This window comes from Mastacembelus armatus, chromosome 13, assembly GCF_900324485.2.
Source record: "Mastacembelus armatus chromosome 13, fMasArm1.2, whole genome shotgun sequence".
In the NCBI taxonomy this organism is placed as follows: Eukaryota; Metazoa; Chordata; class Actinopteri; order Synbranchiformes; family Mastacembelidae; genus Mastacembelus; species Mastacembelus armatus.
In genome coordinates, this window is record NC_046645.1 from 4,510,729 (window position 1) to 4,531,960 (window position 21,232).

The 21,232-nt window shown below is 41.9% G+C and overlaps 1 protein-coding gene across 1 annotated transcript; it reads left to right on the forward strand.

Moving 5' to 3' along the window:
- The first annotated feature begins 771 nt into the window (after positions 1-771).
- Positions 772-20,668, forward strand: tiparp (TCDD-inducible poly(ADP-ribose) polymerase). The gene is made up of 7 exons (XM_026327558.2): positions 772-1,067; positions 2,164-3,216; positions 11,624-11,813; positions 12,250-12,437; positions 15,469-15,768; positions 17,648-17,905; positions 19,094-20,668. Exons 2-7 carry the CDS (start codon positions 2,189-2,191, stop codon positions 19,281-19,283), a joined length of 2,154 nt encoding a protein of 717 aa, XP_026183343.1. The 5' UTR covers positions 772-1,067; positions 2,164-2,188; the 3' UTR covers positions 19,284-20,668.
- The last annotated feature ends 564 nt before the right edge of the window (positions 20,669-21,232 follow it).

Consider the following 21,232-nt stretch of genomic DNA (forward strand, 5'->3'; position numbering starts at 1 on the left):
GTCCTGTCTAAATCTAATGTTAAGATTTGGGCTCACATCTATTTCTACAAAAGCCAAACTGACTGACACACAAAAAACAAAGAAGAATGTGCATTTATATAGGACCTTATGCCCAGGGGTCTCTCCCCTTGTCTCCATCACTGTCCTCCTCTCTCCTTCTCTGTGCTGTCAGATAAGTAGAAAACATAACACCTAGTCACAAAACCTATAAAGGCCTAAATAGAACCGTACAGATTTATATTCCTCTAATTGGGTTGTTATGGGTAATGCAGTCAGGTAATGTCATTTTGACCTCACTTTGACATCTGAACCTGGTTGTTTTCTTTGGAAAAAAAATATCCTACCTTTAATGTAAGCATAAAACTGAACATAAATTTCATTTATTTGTTGATGAAGAATAATAATACTGCTCGGCTTTGGTATTTAATCTCTAATTTATAAACTAAAAAGAATAAAATGCATATCTTAATGATAATTATTCTGATCATTTGTAAGGGTGCTGAGATGAAGTTTGGGTGTGCTTGAACACCCCTAAAAAGGCTCTAAAATCTAACATCCATGTTTAAAAGCATTTGAATGTTAGTGAGGTTTTTAAATTGATGTTATATGACACTTTAGTTGCAGGTCCAAAGTGTAATTTGCTCTCTAGTTTGGGTCCCAAGCTGATACCGGCCAGTGTTTATTACTTCCGGGGCCAGAGATAAAGGCCCTGAAGCTCCGCCTGTGACCGGGTTACGGGGCGGGGTCTGGGTGTGCGGAGGCGGGATGCATTCAGAGCGTCTCTCGCCACAGCTGTGCTCCGGACTGCGGAGGTCTGTGCTTCCCTGCGCCTTTCTATCCGGCAGAAGGATACAAAGAGAGGGACAGACAGCATGAAATAGAGACAGGGCATGAGAGCGGCGGGGGCAGAGGAGGGACACGACCAACCTAACCGGATTACAGTTTAGTGCACACACGGATACTATTGTTTCCAGACTGGATACGAAGCTGTCCGCCGATGTGCGCGTTGGATTTTACCCACCAAAGAGTCTAGACACCCGGGGGACAGGGCGGACTTTGTCGCGCAGGTACGGTTTTGTCGTCTCAGTGTTTCTATGCTTTTCCCGTCTTTTCCCGAGAAAAGCTGAGCCCTGCTGGCTAAACTGCAGTGCTTCGGTCTGTCTTGTTTTGTGTAAGCTTTGCAACTCCGCCGCCGGAGAGGCGCCGGCTCCGCTGAAGAAGTGGAGAGAAAACCAGTTTTACGGTGAAATAAGCTCCGGGATGCCCAGTTTGTCTCTTTGTCGCTGCTCCGCCGCATTGCCCTGTATGTGTGTGTGTGTGTGTGTGTCTGTGTGTGTGTGCGTGTGTGTGCGTGTGTCTGTGTCTGTGTCTGTGTCTGTGTGTAGGTGCGTGTGTGTAGTGTGTGTGCGTGTGTGTGTGTGTGTGTGTGTCGACTGTAGCCTACGTGCAAACTTGCTCGGGCGGCGATATGTGAGCGGCACGTAGACGGCAGGGGCAGCGTATCGGACTCCCGTGATCAAAATATATGGTCCCGAGAGAGAGAGGTTTTGTTACAGCGATGATTTTATCGCTCCTGCTCCGAGACGCAGCTGTAATTGCAGCCATGACGTTAGCGAGAGACCAAAGACACCAGAAAATAAAACAAAAGACTGTCCAATTATGTAGATACTCTCTTTTTTTTTTTTTTTTTTTTTTGTTCATTATTTCTATGACTAATCTGGGGCTGGTGACTACGTGCTTGAGCTCCTTCAGCAGGATTAGGTAACATTTTTTCAGGCTGCGTGAAGCTTTGTCTCCTTTCCAAACCACAGCCGGTGTGTAAAATGACCAGTAATGCGCCTGAGACAGCAGATTGTCATTATCATTGTGTTTGCAGTCGCTGTGCGCGTCCTGTCTGCAGGGTCATGGTGGGATCAGATCAGATCTGTAGTTTTTATCGGACAGGGTTGAGCAGGTTTCGTTTCAGTGGGGCGAGGGTTTCCCTTTCCAGGAAAGGAAAGGCGAGGGTTCAGCTATTTCTATGGCATAATAGCTCGTTTAAGCAACATATTAATCGGCGTTTTATGCGCCAGGATGACTTCACATTGGAAACTGAGATTATAGGATTATAGGTGTTATCCCCGATGACTACCTCCTTTCTTTCTCTCTTTTTCTTTCTCTCAGGACTGTCGGGGTTTAGGAGGGGATCATGGATAAAACTTTGCACATTCTCCAGAAATCCGCAGACGGCGTACCGACTGGGATCTCCCTGGATATGAGTTTAAATGTGGACGAAGGGGAAGATTTCCGGGAACAGCAGATCGTGGGGCTCTCGGACAAAATACCTCTGGTGAAACCTTATTTCAAAAAGAAGCAGAGGAAATTGGACGCTAAGTGCCTCCACCGAGCCTTGGAGGACCCTATACTGACTACTTTACTCAGCACGGATACGCTAGTCTCCGGGGATGGGGTGTTTGTTCCCCGGAACCAGCCTGGTCGGACTCCGAGCAACCTGTGCGCAGCAGCCGTGGCGAAACAGAGCTGCATGGGCCAGGTATGTCTCAAAGACCAGGGAGCTGCTGATGATGCCACAACTGCGACTGGGGTACCGGGTATGATGACCCGGGAGGGCGATGTGGAAATAGCTGATACTACTGCGGAGCTGGAGGAGACCGAGCGGCGAGGGGAGCGCCCCAAGATCACTGATCCGACCCCTGACAGCCGCTGCTTTCAACTGAAACCTGGCCTCAGGGCAGCTGGCAGCACAATGACAATAACAACCCCTAGCAGGGATATACCTCCCATAGTCACACCCCAGGCTTCTCATCAAGAGGGGCCCATCAAAGCCAATGACCTCTTAACCCCTGGGGTGAAAAACCTTCCAGTTAAAGACAGCACTGGAGTCCAAGACCCTCTTCCCCTCCTCCTGCAGCCAGACAAAGGGGTGCTGTTTCAGGACAAGAGTGAAGAGGCTTCCCTGGACCTGGTTTTTGAGCTGCTCACTCAGCTCCAGTATCACACACACCAGTCAGACTCAGTGGACATTTGTGTGGATTTCCTCCAAGGACAATGTGTTTATGGCAGTGATTGTGCCCACCACCACACTGTCCTGCCCTACCACTGGCAGATCTGCAGGACCAGTAGTCAGAAGTGGCAGAGCATAGCAGACGACTCCCAGGAACATCTGGAGAGGCTGTACTGCAACCCGGACAATGAGCAAGTCAAGCTCAAGTTTCAGTAAGTAGTGTTTTCTGCAACCTGCAGGCTGTTTTATTCTGTACTGTTTGTGTGTGCCCCTGGTTACATACAGGATCCTGTGAGGAGAAGCAGTACATGGCTCTTCTGTATTTCTGTTTTGTGTCTGTGCCTCTGGGTATTGGGTCAGTTCACTTTCAATTCAATCAATTCAAAATGGGAACAGAAACGATAATTCGTGCACTTGTTGAAGGGCATCACTTTTCAACATCTCTGTTTATTGTGGAAAACTACACATTATGATCATTTATCAATAACAATATAGATCTTTTAATAACAGCAGCACAGATCTCAAATCCTGACAAATATCCTCTTACAGAATCAATAGAGTTGGAAAGTACACTGCATTGCAGCTGCACCAGTACATTGTTGTGCTGTAAGTACTGCTGAGAAGGCTACTGTGTGGTAAACTGATAGGTACTTGTGATATGGCAACAATGGTGCAGTAAGCTGATAGGCTCCTGGTGAAAGCTAAGCCACTTCTGGTTCAGTGTGTTGGAAACAGTAGACCTCGGCCTGAGCTTCCTCTTTGGTTTCACCATCAGTGACTAACTGAAAGCTTTGACTCGCCAGCTGTTCTGTACATGTGTAGCTGATGGACTGTGGCCAAGTGAATGTGACTTTCACAACTCTTAATACAGCAAACATGGTTTATTTATGCATGTGTGAAAGTGTGTATTAGTGCTTTTATACCCTGCGTTTGTGAGTTTGGCCTTCACGTGTCTTCTAGTTAATGTGTACCCCACCTGTATCACTTTATAGGAACTATCATATCAGATATTGTGCCCTTGTGGAGGCATGGCACGCCATCACCGAGCGCTGATATTGGTTATCTAATTCCTGTATTTCCCTGCTCCCAAACCCTGCCCAGTGATTGACTGGACTTTACAGCAGGCATGGCAGAAAGCTGTGAACTTCCATGACCCTCAGTTGCCTTGTGCAGTCACTGACACAGGCGTACTTGGCAGCTTCTCTCCTTCCATCGGTCATAGACACGCACACTGCTGTGTACACACAAACACACACAGTGCTTGGCACGCAGACGCTCGCACGAATCAGCTGCGCTGAGCAGCTCAGTGGCTTGCACTGCTCACACGCACGCCTTTTAGCAGACGGAGATAGACGTCTCTTTCACTCTCACACACCCACAAAGATATACACACATGCAAGCACTTGGCAAGCCCCAGGGGGTGACATAAATGAGCATGTACTCCTTCCTGTGAAACTGTACTGTATTCAGGCACATTTACACATGAGTACTCATACACAGAGTACATCTACATGGACTTTGTTGACCTTATTCTAAACAAAGGTTGCTTAATGTTTATTCTATTTATACCCTCCATAGTATTCCCTGCAATAGCTCGTCACAGTTGAGAAGCTGGAAAGATAACCTTTGGCCTGTTTGCTTGAAATATTAATACATTTTCTTTTTTTCATTGACTCATCATTTAGGCTTTAACATTTGTACTTGCAAAAAACAGACATTGTCAAGCAGTTAAACTGTTTTACTTATTCTAAAATTAAAAAACATGGGTAATCATTGTTTGATTAAGGTGTAGACACATCTAAAACTCAGTCCATGTTGTAAAATGACATGTTTTAATAATTTTATACCCCTATAATGTGTTATAATGCAATCAGAAAATTTGAGTACTTGCTTAGTCACTTTCTTAGTCACATTATTGCCTGGAGCTAAAAATGTAGTGCATGTGAACTCAGTCACTGATACAGCATTGTAGCCTCGAACCATCAAGCACATCCACACCCCCAATTACATCCTGAGACCCTTAGCGTGACTGAGGTCTTTGAGTGGTCATCTTTGTTTACATCTGTGTGAACAGTAGACACACACGCATATATATGAACACACGGGTTTGGGTGTGTGTAAAAACGTTTGTCTGCGTCTGTGTTTGACTTGTTGACTCATGTTTTCAACTGAAATTCTATGCAAAGTGCATATTGCTCCACAAGCAGGATATGCACCTGGTGGTGTCAACCCTAATTCTTCAGCAGCATTTTGATTGTGCTACACTCTCATACAGTCAGACAGGACCATCTGGTTCATTTTGACTGAAACTTCAGTAGAAACTAGAAATGCAACATTAATTGTGTTAGTATGTTTGACATATATCTGCTGTCATTATAGTGACTTTAGTTACTGAGCAGATTCATTTTTAATGTGCACTTAGCCCAGCACAAACATTTGTATTAATTCATGTATTGAATAGAACATAGACTATTAGAGATAATTCTTTTACTTGTCTGTGTTTTACAAGTATTTTGTTAGTTTAAGGCACCTTGACACTCTGCTTAATTTACAATTAGATTAACTTAAATACAATATATTTATGTTAATTTTTTACTGACATACCACATATATATATATTATTTATTTATTTTTTTTTTGTGGGTTTGTTTAGGATTAGAGGCCAGTAACTGCCAAATATGTTTTCATAGCAGGTATTAATTGTTTTAACCCTTGCCATTGTGCATTTCTACATTTTCTTTCAAGCATCAAAGGAATAAATCTCTCAAGAATGCATTTGCAGTTTTTCTCACCGTGACCCTGTAATCAGGTTTGACTGTTTGAGAATGGTAGGATGAAAACGTAATTTAAAATATTTGACGTGACGTTAAACATTTTCATTCCTGAAACACATGGTTTTGCAATCACTCGCTCTTCTAATCCAGTGTTTTGTTTACAGCACAGGTTAGAAAATGCATGGCCGACATTCCCCTGATGGACGTGAACATTATTAAATAGTTTCAGAGATTTGTTGACGCTGGGGAAAACTGGTCACTTTGGGGCTATGAGAGCCGAGCAGCCTGTCGCACGATGAGAGACAAGTCAGTAAAATGTGTTCAGTGATCACGTTATTCAGACATTCGCTCAAAGCTTTGTGTCGTGCTGGGTGTGTGTGAGGGCTCTTTTGATACTGCTCTTTAGAGCTGCAGTCCAGCCTGTCTCTTCTTGCACACACATCACAGGCCGAAGGTATTACCGTGGTTACCACAGTCAAATGATCACATCGTGAGTGACTTAAGAACCTCTACTATTGGTATTGTAACCCAGGCCTGTTTTGCCTTCTGCCAAATGAATGTGTGCGGAAGAGACAGAGCAGACACAAAAGAAAATGTGTGTGTTTTTTGTGTGTGTCTGCATCTGATTATGTGCTATGCAGCCTATTGTACTGTATGTGTGTGTGAATGTGCGTTCTGTACTGAACTTTTCCCATGTGTGTGATCATAGCGCAGGTTAATCCCATCCATATGATAAGCAGGAATGAAAGTCCGGTTAATCCACCCCAGTCATGAACTCAGCAGCGACGAGCAATCGCCTCAGTCATCACTTCTGAAAGTTATAGTGTAATGATCCTCTGCTGTACAGTTGCTTGTTAAAAGATTTATACAGTGCTGCAGTGTGTGTGTGTGTGGGGGGAGAGAAAATATGAAAAAAATAATCTCTACTATTATTTGTCCTTGACTTATTTTAAGAGAGTTGCGTGACATTGGTTATTTACAGGAAAACACATCAGCAAGCAAATCTCTCATAATTAGATCAGTTTCCTGTAATATGTGTGTAAGAGAGGACTTAAAAAACATATTTGTGTTTTTGCGTAACCATGATGTAGCACACATTTTTCATGTGTGTGTGTGTGAGAGAGAGCAATAGAGAGAGTCTTTTGTTGGCCAGGTGATAAAAGCCTTACTTGTCATTAACTGACATAAAGAGTCACTGAGTACCAAGGGCAGAGCGACCTGACACCAAGGTGTGTGCATGCATTTCTGTGTATGTGTGTGTGCATTTGCGTGTGTGTCTGTGTGTTTACATTGTTGGGGATTCCATGTTACCTCATTGTATCACAAATCAAAGAAAATTGAGGATGGTTCTGGCTATGAGAGCTTGTTTGCATGGGGGTGATTGTGTTTGTGAAAAGAGGCGTTGTCGTCAAATAATCAGGCTATGAGTGTGTGTGCGTATGCGTGTGCCTTTAGCGTGTCAGGCAGACTATGCCATGAATCAGAGAGGCGAGGTCTGGGTCGCTCTGCCTCTTATTACTCAGTTTTCCTATATTCACCAATCTTTTATATTTCTCTAACCCGTCTTTCTTTTTGTCTGTAATCGGTCCTTGCTGGGTCTGTCTTCATCAAGGTCTCACCCTCTTTTCTCTCTGTATAATTTTTTTCTTTCCTCAATTGTCCCTTGAGGGCCTTAAGAAATGTAAGAGATGTGAAAATGCGCATGGGCTTCATCACTCCACTCATGCAGTATCCTTTTTCACTCTTTGTGTTTTTCTCCCTTCTTCTTCAGTCAGCTCTAATCTTTTTCAAGTATAATTTTAAATGTTAGACTCATTTATTTTTCCCAGCTTCGCCCTTTTCTCTCATGTTTTAAACCTGAGTGAGTAGTTTTAAAAGGAGAAGCTTAAAAGGCCTGAGAGACAGGACACTCTGAACTATGAGCTTTAATGATGCAGTGTAAAGGAGAACAGGGCGATCCACTCTTATAGGACTAATCTAGGACATGGTGACGGTGTACATTTTTTCCAATTGTTTGTGTGTGTGTGTGCATGTGTGGGGCTGACTTCATGTTTTTTAAAGCCTATAGAGGTAAAAAAACAAAGTCAAATAAAGCAAAAATAGATACACTGAAAGTGAACAGCTCTAAAATGAGGAAATAAACTCATGACATCAAGGTAGTGTGTGTGTGTAAAAAGCCTCCATCAGCAGATTTGGTTGACTGAGTTATCTAGGCGTGACTGGACGAAGTTTGCGTGTGTGTACATCTATCAAAAACTTGTCTGTGTATGTGTTATTTTTGTTTTTTGTTTTTTTCCTAGTCTGTGACGTTCACAGAAGCTTGACGGATGCTGGTATGCAGAAACCTGTGTGCGTGTGTAGCTGTGAGAAAGTTTGAAGGTGTGTGCGTGTGACTGTCCTGGGTATTAACAGCCATTTTAACATTGCAGTGAGTTTTTCTAACCTTTATTTATCTAGGGAAAGGTTTTGCTGAACAGGCTTTCTCTTTATTTTTTTTTTCCAGGAACAGCCTCCTCTCACATTCACCGCTGACACACACATTCACACCTGGGAGCTGCCCAGTACAAGAACAAGAGCAGGTCTGGTGCCTTTTCAGCACCACGTACTTTGCTCAAGGGCGATCACCTTTAGCAAACTAACATCCTTCCCAAATCAGCATTTAAATTTCTTTTTTGTTAAATCTATTAAATCTAAATATTCCACTTTCAAATCTTCTCTTTCAATTTGTATGTTCAGTTGCGTAAACCTGGAGCACTGCAGCATTTCAGGCGCGGTCTTGAAAGCGTCGACCTTGCCAGGGAGGGTGTGCCTTATGTCTCTCTCCAACTTTTGATTGGCCTCCATGTTGAAAGCACTGAATGTCAGTGCACTTAATTTAACCGGTGGAATTTTATTTTTAGAACAGCACAAACTAGTGTGGGAGCAGGGGAGGGAAAATGACTCTGTGAAAGACTTTGAAAATCATTGACTGACCTCTCTGGAGACCTGTTTTCATCTGAGTGTGTGAAAGAGCTAGAGAGACACACAGATACTGAGAGGTAATCAGTGACGTGGGGAGGCTGCCTGTAAGTGCGATAAAGGTTCACTTAACTTCCTCATATCAATACTTAAAAAATGTGAGTGTGTGCATCAAGTCACACTTGAGTTCACAAAAACACACAGAATCTCTTGTCATCGCAACATACAGTTGCAGGCGATGTGTGTTCTGTACTGAGAGACAGTAAATAAAAGAGAGAGAGGATCCTGCAGTTGCATATAGTGCACTTTCCTTTTAGACAGAAAAAACAGAGAACAGAGATGTGCAGCGAGACAGAAAGAAGCAGCGAAACAGGGAACAAAACAGATATGTCAGAACAAAGGACGAAAAAATTAAGAAATCCAAGTGAGCAGAAGAGAGCAGTCTGTCTGTAAAAAAACAAGCTGCAATGTTTTTAGTGTTAAATTTATAGTTTTTCTCATCCTTCTGTTTACATCTTTCTTTTAGCGACTATTCCCATCATTCTTTTTCAGCTTTTCTGCTTATTTTCTTAATGTTAAATTCTTTTGAGGTAAATCGCAACGCTTTTGAGTTTCTTGTTAGTCATTTGAATGCATGAAAACATTTCAGAAAGCAGTAACTCACGTGGACATCTGCGGTATCTGCGTCTTCTTTCCGGTAATCTGGTCATCTGATAACCAGACTTACTCCACGGTTACTGTTTTGTTTCTGCATGTGCTCAGTGAGTGAACTCTGTTTTCTTTTTTTTTTCACTTCCTCTTACAGAAATGCAGTCACAGTATGACTTAGCAGAAGTACAGGCTGTAAATAGTGTATAATTAGTATTTTTATCAGTGCGTGTGCAATTAGAAAATTGAGTCAGCACCTCTTGGTATCACTACCATAATCAAAACCGATGCACATCTGTGTGTCTGTAAAACTCAACAGTAGATGAAACTGAATCCTTATGCAACATCCATCCATACATCATCTATAACTGTTTATTCCTTAACCAGGGTCACAGAGATCTGCTGGAGCCTATCCCAGCTCTCTTTGGGTGAAAGGCAGGGGTCCACCCTGGACAGGTCCCCAGTCCATCACAGGGCCACATAGAGACAAACAACCTCACACACTCACACTCACTCCTATGGGCAATTTAGAGTCACCAATCAATCTGACATACATGTTTTTGGACTGTGGGAGGAAACCAGAGTACCTGGAGAAAACCCACACAAGCACAGAGAGAACATGCAAACTCCACACAGAAAGGCTGGGTTGCGAACCCACGACCTTCTTGTTGTGACCTTCTTGCTAACCACTCATCCACCATGCTGCCCTATGCAACATCCATTGTCCCAATTATATCATGAGGTTTTACCTGTGTGAGCTGAGCTAATAACTCATCAGGTTCTCTCAGGTTCTCTGTGTTTTAAACAGTGAACATCTAAGTTTGTGTGCTTAATATAGAACAGACCCAAATTACCAGAACACAACCTTGGCCTTATACGCACACACACTCACAATGTCTAACCTTTGACATTACATCCAATTAGTTTCCTGTCAAAAATCAATGAGCCATTAACAACGATAGGCTATGTTTTTTTTGTGTGTTTTGTTGGTCGGAGTGCCTGTGTGCGTGAGTGTGTGCCTATGTGTCTGTCTGCTGTCCATGGCATAGCGTGCCAGTGTTTGATGCCCACATTTGTGAGTTGTATGTCTGACCCAGAAATGATTTGCCACAGGGCCTATGGAGGACTAATGTGGAGAGACTAATGCACACACACGCACGCACACACGCACGCACACACGCACGCACACACACACACACACACACACACACACACAGCAGGATTTTGACCCCTCTTTGTCAAGACAGAGGGGTTAAATGTGGTTACATGTATGCGGATGATAAATTGTTTTCACTATGTATGTTTTCATAAGCTAGTATTTTTGTATTTAGTGGATAGTGTAACTGTAAATGGACGTCACCATAATCAGGGTTGAACTTTTGCTAATCATGTGATGTGTCACTGTTCTCTAGCTGAACCTCACCTCTGACCAGTGTCAGTATATCAAAGTTAGAGACAGACCTGTAAAGGAATAGCTTGTTGTTTTTCTAGATAAATGTAAAATCGATAACCCTGTCATGCAGTAAGCATGAAGCCACAGCGAGAAGCCAGTTAGCTTAACATAGAATAAAGACTGGAAACAGGGAGAAACTGCATGCCTAGCTCTGTCTATGGGTAATACATTTACCATACCAGAACCTCTAAAGATCGTTTAACGCAATATAAGTTTATCTAGTCAGCTTCATATAAAGAGTATAAAGTCAATTTTCTCATCTAACTCTCAGCAAGAAGCCAAAAGGGAATTCCCAAAACTCGTCCAAAGACCATCCATCACGCTACATACTGAAACAGTAGATTACTTAGATGGTTCCGTTTTGTAATTCTGGTTTAAATCTTGACAGAATCTGCTATGGTTTATCTTTTAATAAAAAAAATTGTTTCAGGATGTGTAAATGTAATGTTTAAATTTCATCTTTTTCATCCATGCATGTTTGTATGTAGAACGTAAGTCAACTGATGCAGTCACCCTGTGTGACTCATACTGAGTGAGCAGTTAGAGGTTTGGTTGTCTTGCTCCAGGGCACTTGGGTTTGAACTAAGCTTCCATCAGCAACCTCATGTCTGGTCATGCGGCTGCTGATGAAAATATAAACTGTGACCATTTAACAGCAAGGTCAGAATGTCACAGCCACATATTAGCGGAGTATGAAAGTCTGTTATGTTTTTCCATGAGGACTGTAGCAGTTACTTTTTTTTTTTTTTTTTACATTGGCTTTAATTTTTTAATTTTATGTTTCAGGGGACGAGTGTTTTCCTTAGACTTTGGGACGATGCGGGTGTGTGACCTAGAGTTTGACCGTGTCCGACGACTGAGCACACCCCCCAGCCCTCTACCCATACCCACAACCAACCCAAACCCAACCCCCAGCTGTCACACAGTGTGGAAGTACTACTGCAGAGACAACTTTGGCTGGAGGGAATACTCTGAGGTGAGCCACTGCATGAGCTGGTGCATTTATGCATGTGTTTATAGATTTGTTTGTGTGCATACTCTATGAACATGAGGCCAGATGCATTAACTCTGCCCTCACCAAGCAGTTGTCTGGCTACAGTGATTGGTTCAATGAACCTTTGTGACACAGCTGTCCACAGCCAATTTTAATTCATTCCACCAAGTCAGAAAAGATTGTTTTCTTTGTGTGTGTCTGTGTGGCTGTGCCCCATAATGACACTTTTTGTTATCAGAACAATGCTCCGCACCTCAGTGATATTTTTTTTTTTCTCAGAACTGTTCCTTCCTCCTTCCTTTGTTAAAGGAAACATTAAATTAGTTTATAAATCAGTCTGAACTCTAGTTTATGTCTTTGACCTCCTCTTCTTTTCCTACTTCTTTTTTTCTGCCTTCTTCCACCTCCCCCTTCACAGCCAGTCGTGAAACTCATAGAGGAGGCGAGTTCGAGGGGTCTTAAGGAGGTCCGATTCATTACACTCCAGAACCAGTATATCCTCAACATCAGGGAGGGCTTCCAGCAAAACGCTGTCTTCGGCTTCAGACGTCAGATCAAGAAGCGGCCTATGTTCATGTCATCTGTGATGCTTACACCCCACCTACAGTAAGTAAAAACATTTAGCACTTAAAGTAACTGCTACCTGTGCTGTGACAAAGTGGAGGTGATTCCCTAACTTCTGATCTGATCACCATCGAGTATTATGTCCAAGTAGTATCTAGATTTCTGGGACAGATAATAACACATTGTGATAAGCACTGGAGGTTAAAAATTACAGTTATTTGTGGGGCAAAGAAGAAGGAACAGTCAGTTCTTGATTGCGAGTTAGAGGTCATCCAAAGTTGCCTTTGTACTGGACAACCCTTAGCACCTCATCTCTCTTAGAGAATGTTTAGTGTTTTGGATATGAGCCTACATTGCTTATTGGAACAAAGTCATAAATTTTACATGAAGTGTCTGGCAATATGTCCACAGTAACACACTCAAGTTGGCTCTTCAGTATGTGATACACTGTCTCCTCATGGCTCTGTGTCCCGTGTTCCTGTTTAGAGACAGGCAGGCACACAGAGTTCGGTACTCAATGTCATACCCAGGCCTGAATATTTAAAATCCTCTGAAAGTCACATCACCTTTTAATCCACTGCAAGATTGTGGCGTATTGGCAGCCTGAGCTAAGCTTGAAATCCATATTAGCATTCTCAGATTTTAAGCAAATCAGAGTCAAAGAGATACAGGCCAGATGTAAAATGTGATAGTAAGTCGGGAACAAATGAGAAGAATGACAAGAAATACACAGAGGGGAAAGTGAACTGAAAGGACAGACAGAAAAAAGTCATTTAAATTGGGCTTAAATTCTTTTTTTTTTTATATAATTGGTGACTCACTTTTTTCAGGAATTTTCATTTCTGCACAGTCATTTGGGGTAACTTTCCCTGCTGCACAGTGATATTCCTGAAACAAATGTAGTCATCTCATCCCCTGTACAGATTTTTTTTTTTTTCACTTCCTTTGCAGAGCAGGCTGCACTAGCGGTGTCCTGCTAATGTCCCACACAGAGCGAATGCTAGTACGAGCTGTTCCTGCAGGGCCCAGACTGTCAAGACAAGACAAAATGGAGAGCAGGAGATGGAGGACGAAGGAGAGAGAAAATTAGATGGAGGAAGCAGGAAACAGAAAGAATAATGGACAAAAAGATAGCAATAGAGTGTGAATGAGATGGAGAGCAGAGTGGGAGGAAGTGGGAAAGGTCTAAATGGTTTCCAGACTGGGTGCACAGCAGAGTAGAGCTGGTGAGTGAACAAGTGTGAAAAGTGACTGTGTGCAGCTGGAATCTGGATTGAGGGATTTGTCCCTTTGTTGTGTGTGTGTACTTCTATTAATCACTTAGTTGGGGCAAACATGATATCGAAGTCTTATTTTGGGGAGAAAAAAACAGCCCAAACGAGGCAAACCTTTAAATTCTTAATGTTTACAGTTGGTTTTTGCCTACTTTTACTTCTTTGTTCCATGGGTGTGAATGTAAATCAATGCAGTGTCCTCCCAAGTGACTCTGCAAAGGAAGCATGTGTTTGTGTGTGTGTCAGGAACAGTCTGTGCTAGGCTTAGAGGTTGAGGTTATTAGCTTGATTGACACTCTCCCTTACTCCCTCCCCACCTCTCTCCTTCTGTCATCTCTCTCTCCTCATGTTATTTTCAGCCATCTCCTCCCTGTCTCCCTCCCTTGTTATCTGTCCTAATCTTTCTCCTTTGCACTCCTCCTCTCCCCCAAACCCATCAAACTCTTGTTATCTGCCTCTTTTCATTTCACACTTGTTTTCTGCAGCAGGCCGTCTGTGTGTCTCTTCAAAGCACATGGGGAATAGAGACATCGATTGCAGGGAGAGATCAACACAGGACGGAAGAGATGAAAGAGAGAGCGAGAGATAAACATAGAAAAGAGATGAGAAAAACTGTCGCGCTGATTCAGAGTCACAGTGATCAGAGTCTCTTAACACACGTGTGCTTTCTTATGGCTGATAGGACTAACAGTATTTACACTCAGAGCACCATAACTTGACAGCCAAACCACCGTTATTGACTCAAATATCAGACACAATAGTTGTTTTTTTTTTCTTTTGTTTGTTTTTTTTTTTTTTTTTGTCACTTCCATGACAGCTCCACAATTGGCATTTTATTCTCACCCCTCTCTCGCTCTCGCTGCTGTCTCTCCTTCACTCTGCCTCCCCGTTGTGTTGTTTAGTGTCTGGGTTTCATTTTCACGCAGCCCTGCTGTTTTGTTTGGTTGGTGACGGCTGCTGTGGAGCGGCTCCGCTCTGCAGTGCAGTGATGTCATTGTTGACAGTTGGTGGGATATGATTTTGGAAGCGCAGATGTGTCAGTTTTGTTTCACATTAAGATGCAGCCTTAATTGAAAACACATGAGAATAAAACTGTAGGATGGATTTGGGACAGTCAGCATGCTGCATTGCTTTTGCTGCTAGCTAAGAAATAAATATAGTACAGATATAGTTGATCACAACTTGTGGTTGTCACAGAGTTGACAGGAAACGTAAATGCATTGTTGGTAATTCTTAATTTTGTTGCTATGGATAGTAATTATAGGAAATAGTTATGGTCACTGATTTTCTGAGAAATTTCCTCTATTTCAACCAAAATAGTCCCTATGCTAAATGTTGAAGTGTGTTAGTCAACAGAAGAAATGTTAGATTCCTTTTTATTAAATGGAAGAAAATAGTTCATTGAACGTGTGTTCATTGAATATTGTCTCTATTGTGCTAAAGTATTGATCCACATTGTAATTTTCAGCATTGTGGATACATAACCCATAAAAGATTTACGCACATAAAGTTAGGATGGTAATTTCCAATTTTAAAAATGTATTAATCTTTTTACTATTACTTCTAATCAACTCTTATAAAAACACTGAGATGCAGTAAATCCTCACATTTGAGTAAATGGGACTCAGAAGTGTGAAAATAGTTATCAGAAATTGCTGATGGTTCAGTAAATGACTAATCACCTTGTTGAAAACAGGTCACTGTACAGTATTTCTACACATGTACTTGTCTGTAGCAAGTAAAAAATCATAAAGGCTCTAATGCTTTGTGCCTCCTTTGCATTCTCTTTTTCTCACTAGGACTTTGGGTGGCCTCTCTTCATCTCCCCTTCCCTGTTCCCCTTCCTCGTCCTCCTCATCCATGGATCTCTCAGCGCCACAGACCCTCTTGCCGTCGACCACCAACCCACCGAGCCTTTTTCCCGAAACATGGTTGCCCATGACGATGAGCCAGGACTTCCTGCAGGTGCCAGTGTCACGTGAAGACCGCAGCTACCGCACAGTGTACAGCCTTTTCCACAAGACCGTGTCAGAGACCAAGTTCAGGATAATCAAGATCCTGCGTGTGCAGAACCCCTTTCTCTGGGAGAAGTACAAAAGGTGAGAATAGAAGCATTTTTTAAAACACTTCCTTGTTGCTAGAGATATAATCTTTGTCTACCCACAAATCATGAATCATTTCCAATAATCATAACCTGCTTTTACACTGCTGGAAATAGATGGTACCAGGGTACAATGCAGGAAAGTATATTGTCTTCAGTTTTAGATGTCTTCAGTACTTCTGCATGATTTTTTTTTTTTCTTTAAATAGTTTTTGGTGCAGCTGTGGCATCTGACTGATGCCTTTGTGGTTGTTTCAATGAACATAAATCTTATGAATTGATGAAATGATTACCACCAGTGTGTCATTACAGTGCTATGGTATAAAGTGGTGGATTGAGTCGGTTTGTCAATACTTTTTCAACAGTCAAAACTTCACTTGGAGACCCAAAAAACAAACAAATCTGTCATATATGTACCTGCATGATATTACAAACCCGAAGGGATACTAAAATTGTACCCAAATATTAGTGCAGTGTGGTTTCAGTCGTGTTAACATTTTTTGGTTCCTCTTTTTTCCAAGTTTCACATATTTTGCTGTTGAAGCATAAAACGCAGTTCTAACCGTTTTTTTTTTTTTTATCCTGATCTGTGATGTTGAACTCAAAAAGTTTCAGACACAGCTGCATATGTTTCTGCAGACAGAAACATGAATAAAAACATGTCTTAACAACAAACACAGGGAGAATAAGAAACGTGAGAAGAGGAAGAAAAGAGAAAAATAGGGCAAATGGGACCAGCTGTGTGGGACTTCGTGAGAACCTATCCTCAGTGGTGTGTGAACACAGCGGATGGAGAGATGTTTGGTGATGATGGCGTTCCTGTCGCAAACACACTGGGCTAACCACTGTGGTTAGAGCAGGGCAGGTCTTATCAGCTGTGACAGTTAAACTCTCCCACACTGACTGGTACCACACGGTTTCACAATGACTGAGAGTATGTGTTTAAGTATGTGTGTGTAAAAACTCTGAAAGTGATGCCCTCTCTGAATGTCAGTTGATTTCCTCTTCCCACACTCCAGTTATGACAGGGAAACTATAACTGCTTGTTTGCGTGTCTGTGTGTGTGCATTGCCATGGGAAAGGCTGGCTGGTGTGTGTCAAAAGAAGTTGAGCAGCTTCATCCTAAAATTGGATAGGAGGAAATTAAAGTGTGCGTTTGCTTGTGTGCGCATGATTGGATGTGTGCAGTGTCAGTCTGTGTCAGGCCACAAGCTGCTGGGACACAGAAGGTCATGCCTGGGTCAGAGCTTCTCTGGCTCGAAACTGTGCAAGCCTGATTGATCTGCTCACATCAAACAAGCTGCGTGTCTGCGTATCTGTGATTGTACTTCTATCTTTGTGAGGACCAGTTTGAGCATTATAATGTTGGAGTATGTTATCAGTTATTTTTAGCCATTTAGTTGTGATGGTTATTATAAAGTATTATACAAGTACGCATATGCGCACACACAAATGCACATGCTTGGTATTACAGTCCTGTAGGAACCAAAACCTGTTTAGACATATTGTTGGGGCAAGATGTGGGTCCCCATGAGGTTAGAGGAAGGTAAGGGTTAGGGTGGTTATGGTTAAAGTTAGGGTAGGTCTTCAGGGAGTAAATGTATGTCATTGTAAATTTCCCACCAGAAAACGTAGTTCAAACAAGATTGTGATCAAAACTTTTAAATGGAAAACAAAACCACAATCAGATGTTTAGTAATTCATCAGATGTTGATCTGTGTTTCTACATCAGTTTCCATAAAGAATGTTTTATTTTGATTTCTAGTTACATTTTTTATGAGTATACTAAAATTAAGAAATATCTTCTCTGAAAAGCAGAATGTCTCATAATTTCATTGATGTCCCATCTCACCATTTGTCTTTATTTTCTGTAACAGGAAAAAGGAGTACATGTCCCGGCGTATGTCAGAGATGGACCAGCTACTGAGTGAGCGCCACCTCTTCCATGGTACCTCAGCCGATGTGGTGGAAGGCATTTGCAAACACAACTTCGACCCACGAGTCAGCGGCAAACACGCCACTATGTTTGGCCAAGGCTCCTATTTTGCTCGGAAGGCTGTCTACTCCCACAACTTCTCTAAGCGCTCGCCCAAAGGAGTCCACTGCATGTTCCTGGCCAAAGTCCTCACTGGCAGGTGTGTGTGTGTGTGTGTGTGTGTGTGTGTGTACTTACAACTTTTGCACATAATCACTTGTATCTAGATGTTCCAGTACACTTACATATGGGTTATTTACTTTATTGACCTCTACTTTATTTTTTCCCTGCGTAATCAGATTAATTATTTTCTAAAGCCACCATTTTCTTGTATTTGTGTTATAGGCTGTCCTTCAGAGGTAGATTGGTTTGAGGTGTTAGCAGGGAAGAATACTTTTTGGTAAATGGTAAATTAAAGCCTTATGCATCTATTTTTTTGTTGTGGTTACATGTTTTTGTGTTCCGTCATCTACTTTATGGTGTGTTTGACAAGTAAGTTCTCTCTTTCATACACCTCGGCTAAAACGAGATCTCTTTCTCCCCCTGAACTCTTTTTGCTTTACACATTACATACAAAGAACACATCAGCATTAATTTGGATGATGGAAATCCTGAGGTGCTTTTTTTATAAACTGTCATTAGGTCATGCTATGTAATCGTACTACTCCCATTCCTTAAAGAGCAAATCTAGAGCCACACATGTAAAACAGCTGATTTGGCTGAATCATCTATCAACAGCTTTGTTATGCTGCAGAAGACAGTCGGTGGTGTGCCCAGAGGATAGTGTGGTGTTCTGGAAACAAGCCACACATAAACCCCCTCCACTCCAAACCTGGGTTTAATGTGTTCCACAACACAGATGGACACATTGCTTGCAGACCTGAGGAGGAATATCCACTAATGAAGAAGTTTTCTGTACAGTGTGGTTTATTCTCCTGTCTTAAATTTGGCATACAGACTCTTATCTCTCACTTTGTTTGTAGCTAAAAGTGTTCTTACTTTAAAATGTTTATTTATGGCCCTAGAGAAAATGGTACAAAGACTGACAGCTTAAGCATCTTTAAGGTTTGACATGAATAATTAAGAAAGGAAAAATAAACTGTTGATTGTGAACTGGCTCATGTCATATATTTACAGACCATTGATACATGTTTTTTAAGGTAACCTGCAACACGCAGTGGGGCAGCAGTCTTTTGTTTTATCATACCTTCTTCTTTCTGACCTGAATGGGAATCTGTTAACATGTTTCCTCATGAAAATGTCAAAACAGTTGTTCTCCTGTGTGAATATACATAATACAAACCACATAACCAACCCAGACTTTGTCTTCTTTGTGTTGTCTGTACAGGTTCACTGTAGGAAATCCCTCATTGCGGCGACCTCCACCCATTAATCCTCGTGACCCCTCCAGTGACCTTTATGACTCCTGTGTGGACAACTGGGTGGACCCCCAGATATATGTCATTTTCAACGATGACCAGAGCTACCCTTATTTTATCATTCACTACGAGGAGGTACCCAGCATTGTCGCTGTCTAGGCCCTGGGTCAGACTTGGATCTATCTGTATTTGCCAATACTTACTCATACTTTGGTTTAACCTGTTAATGTGGTAGATGGCTGGAGTTTACCACTTAAGCTGAAAAGTAAGTAGACCAATAACAAGTTGAAATTTAGAGTACTAGACACTGTTGCTTTAACCAACTCTATGGTAAACTGAACTCCACCTACCTGCTGCTCTGAACAGTTTAAAACAAAGTTTGTGAAATATTTTTGAAATATCTCATGGTCCAGACTGGACTGCAGAAAGAAACAGCAGAGTGGAGCAGACTGGAACTGGACAGAACTGGACTAGTAAAGGACAACATCTGCTTCATCTAATGTTCAAAGATGGATGACAGCTACAACAGACCGGACAGGACTAATAGACCACACTTTGTCATCTAGCATAAACAGGAGTCTAGTGACCATCAGACACAAGAGGATTTTATCTACATTAATATTCGGAAGAAGATGCAGAAAATCCAAACCTACTCCTTTTTATCATTTTGACTTAGTTCTATGGCTGTATAAGAACTTCACAACAGGACAAAAGCTGTAGTAGATGGTTATTGTCCTGCCGTTACTGTGAATGACCAACTGGCCGTTTTATTCTGTGGAAGCAGCGACCAACCAATTAAAGCAGGAGTGTCAAAGTGTAATCCTCGAGGGCCACTGCCCTTGCAGTTTCAGAGTGGATGAACACACCTGATCGAGGTAATCAGCATTGGGTAGTGCTGTGATATCTCGAAAACAAGCAGGACAGTGGCCGTCCAGGACTAAAGTTTGACATCTGTGAATTAGAGGCTTCCATAGAAATACCATGGCAATACTGAATCCCTCCATCATTCTCTTAAAAACATCTTAGTGTTTACCCATGCATTTTTTTTTTTTTTTTTTTTTTAAGTCTAAGTAATGCGTGTTTGAATCTTTTAATTTAGTGGACACGAGTCTTGTGGCCTCTTCAACCCAACAATGGACATGAGTTTCAGTGGGACTTTTCCACTTTTCTTCTGCACACTGTAAACCTCCAGGCAGATGTTTCACATGAAGCCAGCGCTGTTCCCGGTTGGCGTTTTTTTTTTTTTTTGCCCTTACTTTGGTTCCTCATGTGGGATTTAAAAAAAAAAGTGTACAGTTTCACGCTGAGGCTCGATGCTGCTGCTGCAGCAGTGGCAGTGCTGTGGCGTTTTGTCAAAAACTCCCTGAAACTCATCTCTCTTGGACCGTTCTCTCGCTCAGAGACAGTAGACATTTTATTCAGACAAATTGTACAAATGTTCTCTTTGTTTATATTTGAACTGTGTGCCTTTTGTTCATAAAAATGTTTATTTATGTTAGCTTAATGTAACATTGATTAAATAAAGAATCTAAAAGTGAAAATGATTAATTGACCAACTTGTGCTTTATTCATGTCAATTCAGATGAATTAGTAATTATTCCTAAAGGTTCAGGGCTGTCAAATGGACATTTAGTTAGATCACTGAAAAATTAGCATAATGTAGACTTTATTCATTAGAAACTAATATAGAGAATCCATTACAGCAGCCACTTTAATCCCACTCTTCTACAAAATGTTTCCAAAAAGAATTTTAATATTTTGCTCTTTTGGCAGTTGATTGGGAAAATAAGATTTCTCGCCAAGATTTAGATAAGAAAATTGATACCCTTCTGTTTCCTGCCTCTAGCTTCACATTGTGTTACAGAACTGGCCAATACAAAGGGCAGTGAAAGTAGTAGTTTGGTGTAACTTTCAGCTATGTCCTGCTTGTTTATTGTCTTGATCCAGTATCACAAAATAAATGTCCCATGCTCACCCTCTCCAGCAATAAGTGTGTCATCTGAGCGCCATGTCTAATGCAGTCCAGAGGTAAGCTGGCAGAGGTAGCTGTCTATCTCAGCCCAGTGACAGTTCATATGGAGCAAACAGCAGAGCTCTGCTCCCCTCCC